The 19,697-nt window shown below is 37.8% G+C and overlaps 1 protein-coding gene across 2 annotated transcripts in view; it reads left to right on the forward strand.

Moving 5' to 3' along the window:
- LOC139139131 (protein sidekick-1-like) overlaps positions 1-19,218 on the forward strand; it is a 41,278-nt gene extending 22,060 nt beyond the window's left edge. For both annotated transcript variants that reach the window (XM_070707929.1, XM_070707930.1), the window contains exons 10-19: positions 42-140; positions 1,385-1,526; positions 6,966-7,114; positions 7,292-7,453; positions 7,911-8,099; positions 9,238-9,549; positions 13,697-13,778; positions 14,885-15,126; positions 15,405-15,541; positions 16,387-19,218. In XM_070707929.1, coding sequence (XP_070564030.1) covers positions 42-140; positions 1,385-1,526; positions 6,966-7,114; positions 7,292-7,453; positions 7,911-8,099; positions 9,238-9,549; positions 13,697-13,778; positions 14,885-15,126; positions 15,405-15,541; positions 16,387-18,105 — 3,233 coding nt within the window. In that variant the 3' untranslated portion in view covers positions 18,106-19,218. The remainder of the gene's footprint in view (positions 1-41; positions 141-1,384; positions 1,527-6,965; positions 7,115-7,291; positions 7,454-7,910; positions 8,100-9,237; positions 9,550-13,696; positions 13,779-14,884; positions 15,127-15,404; positions 15,542-16,386) is intronic.
- Positions 19,219-19,697: the final 479 nt, after the last annotated feature.

Consider the following 19,697-nt stretch of genomic DNA (forward strand, 5'->3'; position numbering starts at 1 on the left):
TTGTGACATACAGTTGTAATATTTATCACCGTGCATTATAGGTCTTGAAGTGCATAAATCCTATATCGTCTCAGTAATAGCTCTGAATACAGCCGGACCATCTCCGCAATCATTCATCAAAATTGTTGACAAAACCCAGGGTAAGTTTCACAGAATGACTTTAGTCTCACTTCCGGCTGGCAGGTTTGTGTGCATTTACAACTCTTATAGAAACTGGTTCAATATATGAGTTAAACTCTGGAATTAAAATCATTGTTAAGATATCCCATACCCCAATTTATGAATGTTTTTGGACATTTAACCATGTCATTTTTCTGACAAACCCACACTAAAAGATAAACTTTTAATATTCACTTGCACTAATTGTCTGTGTGTTAATCCCAGTGAAGTTAGTACCTGTACGTATAGATCAAGTTACATGCGGACCTGACTCTCTGCAGATCAAACTGTTCTGCATTGCATTTGACCCTTTTTTCGTAACATGATAATTGCTTCACTGTATGTGTTTACGTTGTACAGCCAAATAATATATCAGGAAGACAAATGGATGCCTTGAAAGTTTATAAATTATCTTTCACTTCACTTTTGGCAGATTACCTATAATTTGACATGATACACAGGAAAAGACACAAAAGTATAGTAAATGATACCAGTGTTAGTCCTGCCCATTTGCAAAATTCTGAGATGGAACTACTAATTTTTGCAAGGGCATTTATCCCCAGACTAAGGATGTATAACGATTTTAATATATGTTTGCATATCACCTTGTAATCGATATGTAAATACTTGTACTGCATACTTGAATAAATCCAACCATTTGACTGTATGCCTTGCAATCTGTCTTCAGCTGTGAGTTTCAGAAGCCTGAATTTTAATTTCAAAAGACAGATGCAAAGGCAGTGTAAGTTTCAGTAGTAACAGAATGTCGACTAGCACCCCCTGTAGTCCACTTCTGTAATCTTCAAACTGAAAAATGCTTCTGCATGAATGGAATCAAACTGTCAGAATCATAAGATTTTTGCCTGAAGAATTTTACCATGAAGTGGTCATTAACCTATGTAAATGTAAAAGTGGTCAATTTAAACTAGTATTCTAGATCTGCTTCCAGTGGAGGACGCGCACAACTCCAAGCTTCAAAATGAGCCCCCACAAGTGGTAGGCCAGAATAATATTGTAAAATTTTTGGAGCCCAAATATTTGTCCCTGAGGCGTAATTTCAACCCTTACAACTCAATAAACAAATCAAATCATTTTAACAACATGTCAGTGAATCTTCAATAAAAAGTAGAATTTGATGCAAATTTTTTTAGGAGCAGTGCATCAGTGTCTGTTTCTGTTAGACCATATAGAGATACAGATATCATTGAATATCCCTTCTTGACAGCACCTGGACCACCAAGTATCACAGAAGCCAAAAACTTGACTGAGAGCAGCATCTACATAGCATGGACAGCCCCGAGTGACCCTAACGACATCATATCAAATTATATGCTGTCATACATCGGAAATTCAGGAAACCCTCAATGGTAAGATCAATTTATAATCTTCACTTGGTGGCATAAAAAAAATGTGGTGCCTTTGTATGCCCAGTATGTTGTCGTATACTCTTAAAAGAGTGTATTGTGAGTAGATCCATAGACTGGAGGAATGCATGTGATTTGTTGATTTCATACCTTATCAACCAGGGAGGTCAAATCTGTTGATTCTATCAAAATTCACTTGTATTGACAAAGCTATAGTATAATAGTACATACAGCACATATATTTTGCCAATTTACCTTTCAACAGAAATTTTGAATTTAGGAAAAATTTCTACGAAGTGTTGCATTTTAAGTTTGCAGCATATCAGCAGCGTGTATTGTAGTTGAACGTGTTGCAGTTGATTTTTGTCTCTGGTAACATGTTTAGCCAGGAGGGCGCTGTGTTCTGCAATCTACGGAAGCAGATTTTCGTAACGCTCCGAATTATCGTTTTTTTCCTACCCAACCAGGGTGAGTTTGCGCCAAATCTTTATTCATCCGTTACTATAACGCTCCAAGAGCAACCTTTTGGTAACACAGAGATCGTTTTGATCATATTGGAAGCAGAAATCGTTATTTTTGTACCAGTCAACTCAACATGGCCATGGAGAGTCGAGACAAAGCCTTGTACGCACAGGTGGTTGCCAATACACAGAATACCAAAGGCAAAGAAGACAAATGCCAAGTCCTGCCGATCTTTCTCAAACAATCAGACGTTACCAAGAGAAAGTGATCACTGGCTACAAGGGGAAGAGGTCCTAGCAGCCATCGCCGAAGTTGTCACGATTGACAGCCTTGGAGGTTTGCAACGTATACGGGGCCTATGGCGGATATATCTGAATGACGAAGCCGATAGAACAATATTGCTTCAACACGGGCTAGCACTTCGGGTAAGTCTGTTACGCTATGGGAAGAAACCCATTTCGTAAGGAATTGCATGAAGACTGGTTAAGATTGACCATCAAAGATTTGCCTTTATCGCTTGATGATAGCGCGATCACTGCCACTCTTACCAACATGGGTCTCAAGTTAAAAACATACATTACTCGTCTGAAGTGGAGGTTCGGTGGCAAACTGACTAACATCTTGAATGGAGATCGCTCTGTTTTTGTTGAGAAGCCGAAATCACCATAATCAACTTTCGTCCAAATCGGAACTTTCTCGGCTAAGATTGTATGTAGACAACCCACGGCGAGCTATCAACAACGCTGTGGTAAATGTCTTTGTGAAGGACATACCAGCTCTACTTGCACAAAACCAGTGAAGTGCAGAAAATGTTCGCGAGATGGTGCCTTGCAAGAGACTGCCAAGCGAACAGGAAAGTCGCAGCCGATGATCTTTTGACCAGGCAACCTCAAAAACAGGTAGATGACGGGCCGGCAGAGGCAGAGAAAGAGAAAACTACAAAAACTGTAACTCAGAAATCATCCGATGGAAAGGCACAAAGTTCCATACTTGCTTTTCTACGGGAAAGCAAAGAAAATCAGTCGGAAATAGCTACATCACTGGAAAATCAACAAAACGATCAAGGCGAGACAGATATCGATGACGGAGACGCAACAGACGTCAGCGGGGAAGATGAGCGATACAACACGTCAAGAGAAGAAGTCTCAGAATTATCGGCAGAATCGCCGCGGTTAATCACATCAACAGCGGTGAAGACAACAGACAAGAAGAAGAAACGGAAAAGACGACGAAAGTTACGATACTAATGAATAACTGTTTAAACTTTATTACCCTGAACGTCAGGGGTTTCAACGAAAAAAGTAAGCGACAGCATATTATTCGTTGGCTGAAATTCCAGAAGGCAGATATTGTGGTTCTGCAAGAAGTTCACGGATTGAAAAAAGACACTGAAAAGTGGGAAAAAGAATGGGGCGATAAAATCTTCTTTTCTGAAGGGGACAATTACAGCAGAGGCACAGCAATATTGATCCATCGTAATTTACACTTAGACATTGACACCGTGTGGAATGACAGCAGTGGCCGCATTATCATAATAAACGGCAATCGCAACGGTTTCAAAATGTCAATCTGTGGTATTTATGCCCCTAATGACATGAAACAAAGAAGAGAATTCTTTGTCAAACTCAATGATTACGTCAACGATAACTGTTTGCATGAGAATATAATTTTGGCAGGTGATTTCAACTGTGCGTTGGACAAATCCATGGATAGAGAATCAATGACACGCCAATCAAATGACAGCTCTACAGTTATTCTACGGAAATTTATTCAACGATTTCAAATGTGCGACGTTTGGAGAAAATCACACCCGGCAAAACGCCAATTCACGTGGCGCAGACTCGCACCATCGCCAGTTCACAGCCGCCTGGACTACGTTTTCCTTTCAAAACACCTTATCCATCAAGTCATAAAGACTGACATCAGACCTGCCGTCCAGACAGACCATATGGCTGTGTTCATGAAAATTCGGTCAAGTACTGATAAGCGGGGGCCCGGAACGTGGAAATTCAACAATAAACTGTTAGAAAATGATGAATTCGTGGCAAATGTAAGAGAAATCATACAGAACTGCAGGGGTAAGAACTTTAGCAGCAACCAAATAAAGTGGGACTATTTAAAGGGTGAGGTGAAAGAATAAGCTGTTGAATTTACAAAGAACGCGACAAAAAGATGCAACAAAGAAGTACCAAACCTTGAAAAGCAGCTAGAAGAATATGAAAAATTAATGATAAACAACCCATCGGATGAAAACATACAGAGATACAGTGAAACAAAGCAACGGCTGGAGAAATTATATACACTACTATCGGAAGGCGCACAAATAAGATCACGAGCAGCGTGGATAGAAAAGGGAGAAAGAAGTACGAAATACTTTTTAAGCTTGGAGAAACGCAATGCCGCGAAGAAAGAAATCAGAGAATTGGTAAAAAGAGAGGGAAAAAGAGTGTCAGATACAGAAGGAATTCTTCGTGAACAACGGGACTTTTACAGGGAACTCTACCAACAAAAGCAAAATGAACTGACACTAGATACGTTTCTGGCGGACACGATAATATCACAACTATCAGATTCACAACAAGAACTGTGCGAGGGACTTCTTACGGAACATGAATGTTTCAATGCCCTAAAAAGTATGCCAGGGAACAAGTCTCCAGGTTGCGATGGACTTACAGTCGAATTTTATCGTTTCTTTTGGAAAGACATAAAATCTTTTGTTATTTCGTCATTGAATGAAGCCTTTACTATTGGGGAGCTTTCAACCCTACAAAAGCGTGGTATGATATCACTTTTGTTTAAAAAACGTGACGAAAGTGATTTAAATAATTGGAGGCCTGTGTCTTTGTTGAATCATGATTATAAGATTGCCACGAAAGTATTGTCAAATAGGCTGAAACGGGTTTTACCCTTTCTTATTGGTCGAGACCAAACGGGTTACATGAAAGGTCGTTTCATTGGCGAAAATATTCGTCTTATCTCCGATGTCTTACAATTTACGAAAAAGAAAAATACAGACGGTGCTATTTTGTTCATTGATTATGAAAAAGCCTTCGATAGTGTGAATTGGAATTTTATGTTCGATGTTCTGAAGCGCTTTAATTTTGGTGCTAATTTTCTTCAGTGGGTTAAAGTATTGTATAACAATATTTCGAGCTGCATTAGTTATAAGGGATGGTGTTCTGATTATTTTTCACTTCAGAGGGGAGTTCGACAGGGATGTTCCCTGTCAGCTCTATTATTTCTACTTGTCATTGAAATTCTTGCATGTAAGGTGAGACAACACAAACATATTTCTGGCATTTCTGTTACGAATAATAACTCTGCGAAAATTTCATTACTTGCTGATGATACTACTGTCTTTGTTAAAGATAAGAATTCTGTTAAAACTGTTCTACAGATTATGGATAGCTTTTATAAGTGTAGTGGATTAAAATGAGTTGTAAGAAGTCAAAAGCAATGTGGGTGGGGAAAAGCAGAAACCGTACTGATAAAGTTGACGGCATTGTGTGGACAAATGAGCCAGTGAAAACTCTTGGTGTCTATTTTGGGGATGATGTTGATAAATGCAAAGAATTGAATTGGGCCAATAAGATTGATAAGTTGGAAAATATTTTAAATGTTTGGAGAAGAAGAAATTTAACATTCTATGGGAGAACAGTTATTGTAAAAGTCTTTGGCATCTCACAGATCATGTTTTTAGCTTCTGTAATCGGGATACCCAATGATATAAAGTCTGTAGTTGAAAAACTTGTCGATGATTTGTCAAGAAAAAAACGCCCAATTAAGCAGGCAGTGCTTGAAAGAGATTATTACAAGGGCGGTGTTAAGTGTCTTAACATCGACAAACAGATTCGTGCCATCAATGCAATTTGGGTGAAAAGGCTAGTTTCGGGTAAAGACAGCACTTGGGCTGCCATACCATGGCATTACTTCAAAATCGATGAGTCATGTGATCTACTTCAACAAAATCTGTGTTGGAATTCATTGCCAAAACAAGTTGTATCATTACTTCCTGTTTTTTACGTCAATATTTTGAATGCTTGGTACACAGCAAGCGACAACACTAATTTAAACAGACATGTAACACAAAAATGGTGTAAGAAATATCACATTTTTTACAAGTCGCCGATTGGCGATAATTCACAATACGGGCTTTGGACAGAAGGGCAATTTATTCCACTGGAAAAACTTACTTGTAAGATCATTTACTGTACCCTCTTACAAAATCAACGTTTAGAAGCTGATAACGCTAATAAGCTTGATAAATGGTATACTTCACTTGGTGCAAACCATTTAAAAACCAAAGTCTACAATCAGGCAATCTGGGAAAATATTTACTCGTGCACAAAAGAAACAAAATTGAGAGAATTTCAGTGGAAATTGCTGCACGGTTATTACCATGTAATAAATATTTGTTTTATTGGAAGAAAATTGATTCCATGAACTGTCACCTTTGTCAGGTACCAGAATCTTTAGAACACAAATACCTGGATTGTCAGATTGCTAAAAATCTCTGGAGGAGAATTACAGGGACTATTTGTAATTATTTGAATAGAAATTTAACTTTTTCCAATACTGACATTATTTTTAATTGTAACACAAAAATATTTGTTGGCAAAAAGTTTGATGGCGAAGTCATCAAAGTGTTGATTTTGCTTGGAAAATGGTCAATTCATAAATTTTGGCTCCGTGACAAGAGTGTACCCTTAAATGTACTGTTCCGACACGAGTGTGTTATGAGATGTAAAGTGGAGAAAGTTTCACGAAGAGATGAATTCGTAGAAGCTTTTGAAAAAATAATAGATTTTATTTAATTTATTTGTATTTCTTGCAAGTATAGGAGTTTTTGTATAACATGACCGATGTGAAACTTCCTGACAATTTTAAATAAAAGATAAAAAAAACAACATGTTTAGCCATTTCTTCCAAAAGGAACTTCAAAAGAAATTATACTACAGGAAGTGCTATTGTTCATTGTAGGAAAACAATCACTATAGATGGTAGTGTCCACAACTATACGGTCGGAGATCTCCTGGCGTATGTGCAGTATGAGTTTAAAATTCAAGCTAAGAATGAGCTTGGTTATAGTGAAATTTCTGAGGCTGTTCGCCTGTACACCAAAGAAGGAGGTAAGGAATTTTTCTTTGAAGTTAGTGGTTTGTCGAAGTTCAAGAAACTTTCAAAAGTTATTTTTCAATTGGTATTATACACTTAGTCTTGTATTAAAAGCTCAGTTTCTTGGTAATGTAATTCCAATCACATTGTGAATATATATATTTGTTTTGTTTTTATTTTCACCCCAATAGCTCCATCTGCTGCTCCAAGGAATCTGACTTTACAGTCTATTCCAAGTAACCCAATGAGTCTTCAAGCAATATGGAAAGCTCCCTGCGTCGAAGATAGGAATGGTATAATTCTCAAGTACAAACTGACAGTCTGTCCCAGTTTGTCAAATCGTACATGTTCGGGTGAGTCATAAACTTTACATTCGGGCGCATTGTTTATTTTTACAGTAAATAATGTTTTTTAATACAAACTTGCACCTTTTTCTAATACCCAATTACAATTATATCTCATATAACACTAGGAAAGTGAAAATCACTTTGTTCCGAAGTCTTGGATTAGACATTTCTTTTGCTAGACAGGTCAAGTTGCCATTTTATCATTTTGCCCAGTGAATAATAGTAGACTTTGGAGACAAAAGCATAAAGCCATAACTGGCATCTAGCGTAGTGCAGGATAATTCAACTCGCATCACTGCTGACCACTGGTTTTACATAAAAGGACACAAGAAAGGGAAGGTAGCATTCTGAATTTTGCAGAGAAAACACGACGTTAGCAGAGATTAAAAACGGTAAAACAAGATGTCATCTACAGGAACTTTGGACTGTAACAATTCTCATTCACCTTTAAAAATTTGAACAGGTCAAGCCATCACCACGGTAACATACAAGGTCAGCGATCCCCAGTCTTTAAAGTCCAGTAGAGAATGGTTGTCTTTTGAAATCAGCGGCCTGCAACCAAACTCAGAATACGCTGTCTCTGCATCAGCACTGACTGCTGCTGGAGAGGGACCGGCCACTGGTTATGTTTCACAGAGAACAAGCATTGGAGGTCAGTTAAATGAGCTTCAGTAATCATGGATGCTTATATGCACCTTAAAGGCCAGATGTGGTTTCGACTCTCTAAAGTACTTACAGTCTTTTGTGATCATAAGTCCGTTAGAACAAATTTTGACTAAATAGTAAAAATAGTAGTTTGCTTCATCAGAAAGGTTTACAGTTCCAAAAATACTCAGTGATGAAAGTTTGCTGCCAGGTATGTCTTTTTTGTCACTGTCATTTACTGAATCTTTCCTGTTGATCTGCAACTCTGCGAATTAGTCCAACCTTAAGATACCTCCAATTTCCTCAGATATTCATTGCAATCTGCAAATTGAACGATACAGACATTAAGTGTGCCTCTACAATGTTTGCGTATGGCAGAATAGGCAAGGAATTTGAACATATTTTTATTCACTTTAAATTTTCAACAATTTTCAAAATCTTGCCATGTTATGTGAAAAACAGAGAATTTTGTCAAAGTGGAGTGAATCGCTTTCCCGTTATTTCATCGGGTTGGACCATGTTGTATTTGTGAATATTAAAATGTGTACATGCACCATTTACGCTGTTTATCATGTAGTTGTATGGAGGCTGCAATATTTGGGTGCGGCACCCTGTTATTATTTGCCTTACTGAAACCTCCCCATGCAATCCCACTCAGTGGATAATTATAGTTGAGTAAACATCTCTGAGTAAGAACATTTTTGTGAACTTATTTTAATCTAAATATAAAATCATGAAAAGAATGCCAAAAGTTACAGCTCATTTGCTTTTAAGGAAAATTAGTTATGTTCCACACCTAAATTCTATGGTTCAAAATCAAATTATATGGTGAAAATCAAATTACATGGGTCAAAATCAAATTTACATATTGACAACTACAAAACATCACAACGCTAACAAATATTCCACACAAAACCTAAATAAAAGTCAACCTTCTTCGAGAAATATGTGTGGTCCCCCGGCAAAATAACAACCAAGAGAACTCTACCAAATGTTTTCTGGACACTGGATTTGATAGGGTGTTACTTCAAACCATATATGGAAACAGTATTACCTTTGTGACACCAATCTCTTGTATTCCTCCAGTCGTTTTCAAAGATGCTAACAGTTTTTAAGAGAGAAAATGTCGTATTTTTTCATTTTAGCTCCAAGAGATGTTCCAGATGATGTGAAACTTGTATCATCTTCGATAACAGACACTGAAATGACCATCACCTGGACACATGTGCCAAGTTACAATGTCACATCAACTGGGTATGAAGTGATAGCTGTTCCACAGAACAACTCTCTGCATTGCAGGTCTTGGACAAATCACACTGCCGACTCAACAATCACGATTAAAGACCTCTGTGGTTATGAAACCTATAAGGTTGTCGTCAGAGCGTGTAGCGATGCACTCATTGCCGATCCATGTGGTGATAAATCAGAACCAGTGTATGGCAGAACTGATATTGGATGTAAGTCAATCTACTGTCCATGGAATTACAGTGGATTGTGTTGACTCATTGGCATTAGATGAACTAGACATATTGTCTAAATCAAGGTGTTGCCAAAACTTCCAGGTGTAATTATCAGCTAAGCGGTAATATGAGTCGATCATAAAGGAATCCTGCAAAGCAAAAGTTGAAACGCTTGTCTGGTAGGAGGTCAGACGTAGTCAAGACAACACCACCACAAATGTCCACACGCTGTCCAAGTCATATCACTTGCTTTCAGGTATAGTTTTGTGAGTCTCCACAGACACCGTCCGGGGCACTTATAGGTTTGGTCATGTCCGTCCGTCCGTGCGGCCGTCAGGCCGTTCACGACATAGGCGCTCTTTAGCTGGGTAGTCTGCTACGGAGATCGATTTTCGGCTCGATTTATTGATCCCGTAGTCGATATGCCCGCCACTGCAACCTAATTTGGGTTACAGTGGCAGGCATATCAACTACGGGATCGATAAATCGAGCCGAAAATCGATCTACTTAGCAGACGACCCAGCTAAGGAGCGCCTGTGGTTCACGCAGATATCTCAGAGATGCCTGGAGTGATTTCATTCAAACTTGGTACAAGGATTACTTCCTATGTCATACATATGCACGTTGCTTTGTTTTGTGATACGATCCAATATGGCCGCCGTGCAGCTATTTTGTTATGATTTTTTCATGTACGGAGCTATAACTCAGGCACATCTTAACCAATTTTATTCAAAGTTGGTACAAGGACATTGACCAATTTCATACATATACATGTCAATTTGTTTCAAGATACGATCCTATATCGCCATATGCGGCCATTTTGTTACGATTTTTTCATGTACGGAGCCTTAACTCAGACACATCTCTACCAATTTTATTCAAAGTTGGTACAAGGACATTGACCTATGTCATACATATGCACGTCAATTTGTTCCGCGATACGATCAAATATGGCCGCAGGGCAGCCATTTTGTCACAATTTTTTCATGTCCTTAGCCATAACTCAGGCACGTATCAACCGATATTATTCAAAGTTGGTACAAGGACATTGACCTATGTCATACATATGCACATTAATTTGTTTTGTGGTACAATTGAATATGGCCGCCGTGCGGCCATTTTGTTACGATTTTTTTCATGTACGGAGCCATAACTCAGGCACATCTCAACCAAGTTTATTCAAAGTTGGTACAAGGACATTGACCTATGTCATACATATCAACATCAATTTGTTTTGTGATACGATCCAATATGGCTGCATGTCTGCTATTGTGTTATGATTTTTTCATGTCCTTAGCCATAACTCAGGCACAGCTCAACCGATTTTATTCAAAGTTGGTACAAGGACATTACCTATGTCAGGCATATGCACATTAATTGGTTTACGATAAGATAGAACATGGCTGCATGGCGACCATGTTGTTACGATTTTTTTCATGTACGGAACCATAGCTTAGACTTGTATCAACAGTTTTTTCAAATTGGTATTAGGACATTGACTTATGTTATACATATGTATGTCGATTTTTTTCACGATATGATCCAATATAGCCACATAGTGGCCATGTTTTTTTTCATGTCGAAAGCCATAACTCTGGCTAGTCTCAACAGATTTTATTCAAAGTTGGTACGTGGACATTGACTTATGTCATACATATGCATGTTGATTTTTAGATGGTAAGATCAATTACGGCTGCGTTGCGGCTATTTTGTTACGATTGTTTCATGAACAGAGCCATAACTCAGACACATTTCCACCAATTTTTATCAAAGCTGGTACAAGGACATTGACCTATGTCATACATATGCACATCAATTTCTTTAACGGCATGTAGCAGTATCATGTCAATTATTGAATTTTCGTAATTAGGCTGATATGTCAAGAAATACTGCATCAAATGTCATGAAACTTTGTACAAATGTTAAGCTCACATTGTTTTAACAGTTGAAAGACATTTATCAGTGTCATGTTAATTAATTTGTAATTGCATAAGTAATGAACTTCCTAATTAGAGTGATATATCCACAAATACTGCGTCAAATTGAATGAAACTTGGTACAGATGTTGATCTCATAGTGTTGTAAATACAATACAATGACACTTAGTGTTATCATTTCAATTAATTGCTTGTTTACACTTACATAATGATTTTTTGTTTTAGGGTAAATGTTCAGAAGCACTGCATCAAATTTTATGAAATATGGTACCGGTGATAATATGTCAGTGTCAGGATAGGATGCAAAAAATGTTTGGCAGCATCCTGTCGATTAATTATTAATTTACTTGGTTTTATGCTTTCACTACCGTGGAACGCATTCTCAGCCATTAAGCCCCGTATCACAGACCTAATTAATGTAGAGGACTCTATCCTCTCTGAGGACTTAAAATTGTAATTAAAGTACACCAAGTGGGGACTGTGTCATCAACGATGACTTGTTTTGACTACATCTGACCTCCTGGAAGACAATGTTTCAGCTTTGTCAGAATTGATTTTTCTGTGATCGACGGGAATTACTGCTCAGCTGATAATTACACCTGACAGTGTTCGCAACACCTCAATTTAGACAATATTTGTCTAGTTCGCGTAATGCCAATGTGTCAAGGCAGACCACTGAACGATTGCTGTGCCTGTACTTGAACATGTAAAACCATGACCTTTGCACTTTGCATTTGCAAATAACTTTATGTGACGTACGTTACAAATATACAACCAACAGCTTGGAATCCTAATTGTTTCTTGTGAAGGGATGCAATTATGCATTTACAGTTTTAGTCACGAATGAAGCAAAGAGTTTAGAGTTTGGACTTCACGTTTAGGTCGTATAATGTATAACCACGTAATCGAGGCATTCTCACACAGTTGTTCACATTACATAAATACGGTATATACACCATTTGTTATGTAGGTCTGTTTTAATGATATGCAGAAATTTGAAATCATGTTATAATGCCAGTGAAATTAGTTATATTGTGTTAGGACATTGAACATTGTCAGTAAAAACTTTTATGTAGGACCATTTGTCTGAGTTCCATTCAAGTTGATTTGAAGTAATCCTGAAAATGGTTTGCATTTTTCATTTAATGTATATATGCCTCGAAAATGAAAGACTTTGTAGTATGAAACTTTTAAGTATTCTCTTACCAAATCAAGAACAAAATTAGGGGTCTCCATGCAAACTTTGGAAGTAAAGAAACAAATTACCTATTAAACTTTACCGATCTTTTAAATTTAAAATGGCACCCTTCCCTGTGTTGACTCCCTTAGGAAATATAAAATTTTCTGTTTTCAAAAGACAAGATGTTTTTAATCCGAGAGCTTTAAAATGAGCCCCACATGCGGTAGATCACAAAAGAATTTAGGAAAATTTGAGAGTCAAAACAATGCTGTCCACATGGCATGTACTACCTTTATTAGTGGCAAAACCAATGACAGTGAACTATGAATCATTATAGTCATGTTCACACATATACAGAAAAGCTACGCTGACAAGGCTTTGCTATCAATTGGAAGGTTAGCGATATGAGACAGATTACTTATACAACTTTTACGTAACTCATATGTGTATTTAATGCCCCTCTTTTGCAGTATTTTCACAATTTTACTTTCACATTTAACTTCATGGAAATGGCTCTATTGATATGTGCTAAGAAGTGTTTCCACCACAGACTTGAACTGCATGAGCAACTTTAAAATTAATAATGTCCAGTGCCCCACTGAGACATGGCAACTTCATAGTGAATATGCAAAATATGCTGGATATTGTCACTGTAGCAGTTTCATAGAAGCTCAAAAAACAACATGACATCATCAATTTGAGCACATAGCACTGAAAAATCTTCCATCTCTTACGTTGTATTGTATGTTCTTTCTGTAATATGACCAGTTTTTGACCAAAGCAGGATATTTAAAATGAAATGATAACCTGTCATTTTCTTTCTTGCCTATTGTTGTGATTGGTAGAATTCAAAGAGTATGTGGGAAAATGGCAAAAACGTTGTGATGACAAATAACATAGAGATGTACTTTATGAAATTTAAATATGATCAAATGGACACATTTATATAATGTGAGTACATTTTATTTTTCATATTTTGACCATTTTACATCATCATTTTCTATTTCTTTTTCTTCCCCTCCTTCAGCACCAAGCAAACCAGTGTATGTGACATTGGTAGAAAGTGACAGTGCATCCATGTTGAAGTTGGAATGGAAGCTGCCAGACAGGTTTGTGTCTCCTTGTGCATGTTCAAGAACTTCAAGTATTGCAGCATCCTGTTTTCATAATTATTTTGACATTTGATTGACAGGCTTACTCTCCCTCTCTCTCTTTCAGGTATCTTTGATATCGTCTCTGTCATTGTATTTCTAAGAACCTCTTCTTTTTATTTGAAAAAATGTCCAACTCTGCCTTTGTAATTTGCCCCGATATTACCCTTACAGATGCCGTGAGATTGGCAAACTATGTAACAGTTGATGTTGTTCATAAATATGGAACATGAAAAGTCTATTTAAGGCCAGGTTTTCTTTCGTTTTAAAATTGGATCGTTGAGGACCAAAGGTTTCCAGAATGTTATACTACCGGTAGTGCATTACAAATATAAAGTGTTATCAATTTTAGGAGCACAGTGTCACCTCTAGTATTTTCCCACATTGCCACCTATGATAAGTGATTGTGCCATTTGTATGGCATCGTCACTTTTGTTTAAGGTAGTACGCACTTGGAAAGTGAAAGACTTAAACTTTTGCCCAAACTTTCCCCAGGAAACTTTCAACCATTCCTTTTAAACTGAAGAATAAAAATCAGGGGTCATCATGCAAAGTTCGGGACTAGAGAAGCAAATTACCCTGTAACATTTACCGATATGTGTACTATTTGAATTTCAAAGTGGCTGCTATCCCTGTGTTAAGTCCATGGGCAAAAATAACAATTTGATTTGTGAAAAACTGTGACAGCTTTAAAATGAGCCTCCACAAGTGGTAGATCAGAAATGAATTGTAAAAATTAGAGTTTCTTGTTGGTATACTCTTTATGTTGTACAGTTGATGCGTATTACATGAATTGGTTGTATTTGTAAATGTTCAGCATGGATATATGAAAACTTCCTTTACTTTTGAAGTAAAAAAGAATCGTCTGTCAATGATATGAACAATATTTCTGTACAACCTTGAGAATTGTGTTGTTACTTCATATTATGAGTTGATTTCAGACTTAAAGTAAATTCTCGTTTATATTTAACACGAGAGACTTTGTCGTTTATTGCTACCGATTTCAAAAAGAACTTTCGAAAAACTCAAATTTGAACTCCTATGGTGGTGTTCGTATTTTTTAGACCAAACGGACCAGTTGAAAGTCTCCAGTATGCAATATTTTGCTCTGTGGGAGATCAAAATATGACAGAGATGATGATAGTTCATGACAAGCTGAGCGCGGAGGTCGATATTGATTGTGGCTCATCTCACAGGGAAGATGTGGCAGCCAAGTGTCAAGTGACAGCATTCAACAAGAACGTGAGAGACAGAAGTCAATATGGGATTGCTGACAGGGAACAGCTGGTGTGTTATCATGCAAAAGGTAATGTCCCCATAAAAAGACAATGATATTGAATATATGAATGAGTAGTCTCGGATTATCGAGAGTTGTTTTTATGAAGTCTTGAAGTAGCAAGTTTGTTGTACAGTGTAGTTGAGCCCTGCAAATAACTGGATTCATAAGTATGACGGGCACCTTATGAGAGATTTGTTCCTTTATGGAAAGTAGAGTTACGATTTCTAGATCAAACAGTTTTGTTGATTTTTCTGATTGTTCTGACTGTATTTGTTTTTCACAGAAAATTTGGTTTTGTTTTACAGTGTGGATACCAATCATTGCAACAATTGCCACAATCATAATTTTCCTCGTACTGGTGCTGTGTTTGCGTAAAGCGTACAAGTTCACGGAGAAACATGGAGCGTGGAGTAAAGTTGCATTGCCCTACAAAGCCTGGATGGTAAGTAAATTTAAGAAATAACCCCCCCCCCCCATTTAAGTGAAAAAATGCAATCAAAAAACTATGATTTGGTCAGCAAGTTTACATAGTCTGAAATTTCATATATCTGATACATTGTTGGAACTGAAATCATGCAGAGTAAATAACATGTCATATGCAATACCAATGTCAATACTCTTTGAGTTGATGATTTTTACAAGGAATTGTTCCACATCATCTCACCCGTGACTGATGTTCCATGTTCATGTTATTTGACCAAATCCCTTAAGGCTTTGCATACATCTGTCATGACATTGAACACTGCCCAACCCAGTGCTTTGTTTGATTTCACAATCCAATCAATCAAGTTGTATTACCACACACTGTAAGGTCAATGTCCTTCAGTTTATAGGAGTAAATGCATATGCTTTATTGTGAAACCATGTTCTGTTGAGGCAATTTCACTTGACCTCATGTCTGGTTTACAAACATTGCGTACACCAAGGAAATCAAGATATATACATCTGACACAAACAACAGGAAGTCTCATAAAACAGATGCTATCACAACAAAGTAATCTGGCCAGTAGCTGGTACACCTGAGATGCAAAATGAAGTTTTACGCTTCGCAGACACTATATCAGTGAGGTCAAATAAAATTAGCCATAGGTAGGAAAAAATACCCCCGGCCTGAAATGGCTTCTTTCAGGAAATGTTCTCAGACGTGAACTATTTTACAGGTTGCTGTAATGTAAACACGTAGTGTAACTGAAACTGTTCAATTGCAAAGACTTCACAGATAAACAGAACCTTTATTCTTTCTTAGTCAATTAATTTGTAATATTTTGCGCTTCTTTTGCTCTTCAGGATGAATCTGTTGAGTCTGGAGATATGTTGGTTAATTTTCCAGAGGAGCGCGAGTCATATGATGTCTTAAAATCCGAGCCTCCCAGAAAAGAAACTGATAGGAAGGGAGAAATTGACAAGATCAGCTGTAACTCTGATAAAGGAATGGGCCTGAAAAGACTGCCTGATAGTGTCAATGTTTCAGAGAAAAATGGAAGTAACAGAAAAGAAAGTGATGCTGCTCAGAATATTGATTCTGATCAGAACTCTGAAAGAGATGATCATAACGACAAGCAAGAGCTTACAAACCCATCAGCTGTGAAAGAGGATCCAGTAGACTTCTCTGAAATGTCAGAGGTCAACGGAAAGTCACTGTTGCCACTCCCTTTGAAAATGCTGACACCTCCTTCAGATAAAGCCATAGGAGAAGTTGGAGATTATAGCATGTTGAACGACAGTGGGGGCATCCGCCTTCCTATATCCTCACATCCCAAAGCAACCATCGATGAAGAAATCCCTGAGACAGTGCCAGTCGTCCATGAAGACACAAGTGATTCAAGCATCATGTTTTTGTCCCTTTCCAATGAGGACTTTCTGAGTGTTGGGTTCCAGATCCCAGGGCAGGAAGCACACGAAAATACTGAGATGATGCCACTGAATTCGTCCCAAGCGAGGCAGGCAGAGTTGGATAATGAAAGTCCACTGAACAGTAACTGCAAGGTGACAGAGAGTGAAGCAGGTCGTGGCAACAATTCCGTTCTGATCAACCAAAATGGTCCTGACAGTGGCATGGTCAACAATCCCAGCTCATCATTAAGTGAATACACAACACTTGCAGAATTTCAACACAGTTCACAGACAACAAGGAACAACGAGAGACCTGAAAACCAGGCAGCTGCTAGCAGAGTGGATTTGCCAGGCACCATGACATCTGAAGATAGACAAATTGACAATTCTGCCAGTTCAGCCAGTCGTCTTACTCAAGATAGTGTTAGACCAACCGATGGATACATCAGTCCACCAACACCTCCAGCAAGTGTACTGCCAACAGCAACGCAAGAAGGAAATCTACGGGGCCCTGTCATTGGCCCTGTCAATAGTGACTATGTTCAAGTGGAGCTGTGTCCTGAAGAGAAACTAAATTCTGGCAGAGTCAGTGAGCTTGGTCCAGACAACTCCAAGCTGTCCAACAGAAGTGCTGCTGAACCTACAGCCGCCACAACAATGCAGGACAGCGCAAATGTCTTCCAATCAAATGAGTATCTACTGCTAGAAACATTACCGAAAGGAGCCGTTGAGCAGAATTCCAGCAGTCAAGGTGTTACTGCCGGTGAAAGCAGTAGTGCCCATTCACAGGAATATGTTGGTCAAGATGTACATGGTGAGATCTGGAAGCTGCCAAAATTAGACGCAGATTCCTCTCCGCCTTATGTCACCGACTTCGCATCTGTGGAGATGCCCAATAATGCTGTAAAAAGACAGGACACATTGCAGTCTCTGCAGAAGTTCAGCCCATCAGACGACAAAAATGTCCCACTAGCACCAAATGCGAACAAAAGTTCAGAATCAGGAGAATCTGATCATGTAGAAGTGAACGTTAGCTTTCAGCCTTCCAGTCTCAGTGATGTTGTGTGTTTTAACCAAGTCAGTGACCAGGAGATAGACTCAGATGAAGAGGAAATTGAATCTGATGAATCCGATCGTCTTGTGACGACGACAGAGATGGATGGTTATATGTAATGTCATTAATAAATATTATGAGATATTGATAGAACGTACGGTAGATCCTGAATGTAGACATACATGTAACAGCAGAAGATACCAAACTAGATGGCACAGTTGCAAGTCAACAAGTAACATAAATGAAGAAGCTGGTGAAATCAGTGAATCAACAGATACATTTTGACTTCAAGATATTAGGAAGACATTGTGCGAGCTCTTTCATTAAGAGGAATCACGCTTTTATCTCTCTATGGAGCACTGGAAAACGCACCACACCACTTTCTTTAAAAATGTCCAAACGTTATAAATTTTCCATTGCAGACAAACTGACCAGGAACTTTTGAATGAATTGTGCAAGAGAGCTAGCATACGTGATCAAATGATCAGATAATTCTCTGACTATTTATTTGTCTGAAAAGACAAAGCATGTTCTGGCCAATACAAGCCTCTAACTTACAATACCTTTTTAAGTATACAGTTACCAGTCAGTGTACTGGTACATTGGTTAATTGCTATATCCATATTTACTGCAAGGATAATCAGCCCACACTAGTTCCGCTACAAACTGACCATTAACTTTAACTGCAAGATTATGGTTGCTTGTAGGCTGTCCAATTCAGACTTAGTATACAGACTCAACCTGCCATGTGATGGATGACTTAGAAGTTATTTAGCCTGGCTGGAGACTTATGTCCATACAGGGGACGTTCTGTACGCAAGTTGTCCTTATATTCCTCAAAAGCCGTTTTCATACACTTTAGTACCATTAGCAATAATTGCAATAATCTTTTTCATTTAGAAATGCATGCACCATACACTTTATGTTAAGAATAGGTGCACCAACTTTGCTACATGCTGAATGAAGACAATTTCATACAACACTTGTAAAGGTAGAGAGCATCTATCAAACCTATGCTTGGGGTTGAGAAATTTTTATCCACTTGTTTCCGATGTATACTCTATGATGCATGTCTAATATATGTTTGTAATTTGTTCTACATGTAGCTCACATGTGAAAGTGCATCTATGTGCATACATGTACGATGTTCTTCAGAAGATGTGTCAAGTGTTGTAACTATGAAAGTCATTTCTACATTTAACAGACAATTTATTAAATGTTTTTATAATATATGCTCACATACTCAAAAGAATATTTCCATTGTACTTATAGAAGTATTGCTACTTGAAATTAATATCTACCAACTTCGTATTTGACTAGAAAACTTGTTTACTTTGACAAAATGATAATATGATGATGTCAGACTATAATTTTTTTTTGCAAATGATGAATTTGAGGTAAGAACAATAAGATATATACCATATTTACAGGGTGTGATATCCACAATTATATCAAAGTAGTATATTGATAGTGCAAATATTGATTGGTCGAAACTTGAAAGGAACTGTGGTATGTTGGCGATATACCACAGTTGGCACACGTGTAAACTCTCGGCAAGCACAAAAATCAATCCTTTTTAACAATTCGTGGGCTTATGGTTTAGTGATGCCTGTCTCTCTGTGTGTGTCTGTGTCTGTATAAACAATATCTCAAGAACCGCTCGACAGATTTCAACCAAATTTTGTACATACTTTGAGATACCAAATAGCAA

The sequence above is a fragment of the Ptychodera flava genome, chromosome 8 (genome assembly GCF_041260155.1).
Source record: "Ptychodera flava strain L36383 chromosome 8, AS_Pfla_20210202, whole genome shotgun sequence".
In the NCBI taxonomy this organism is placed as follows: domain Eukaryota; kingdom Metazoa; phylum Hemichordata; class Enteropneusta; family Ptychoderidae; genus Ptychodera; species Ptychodera flava.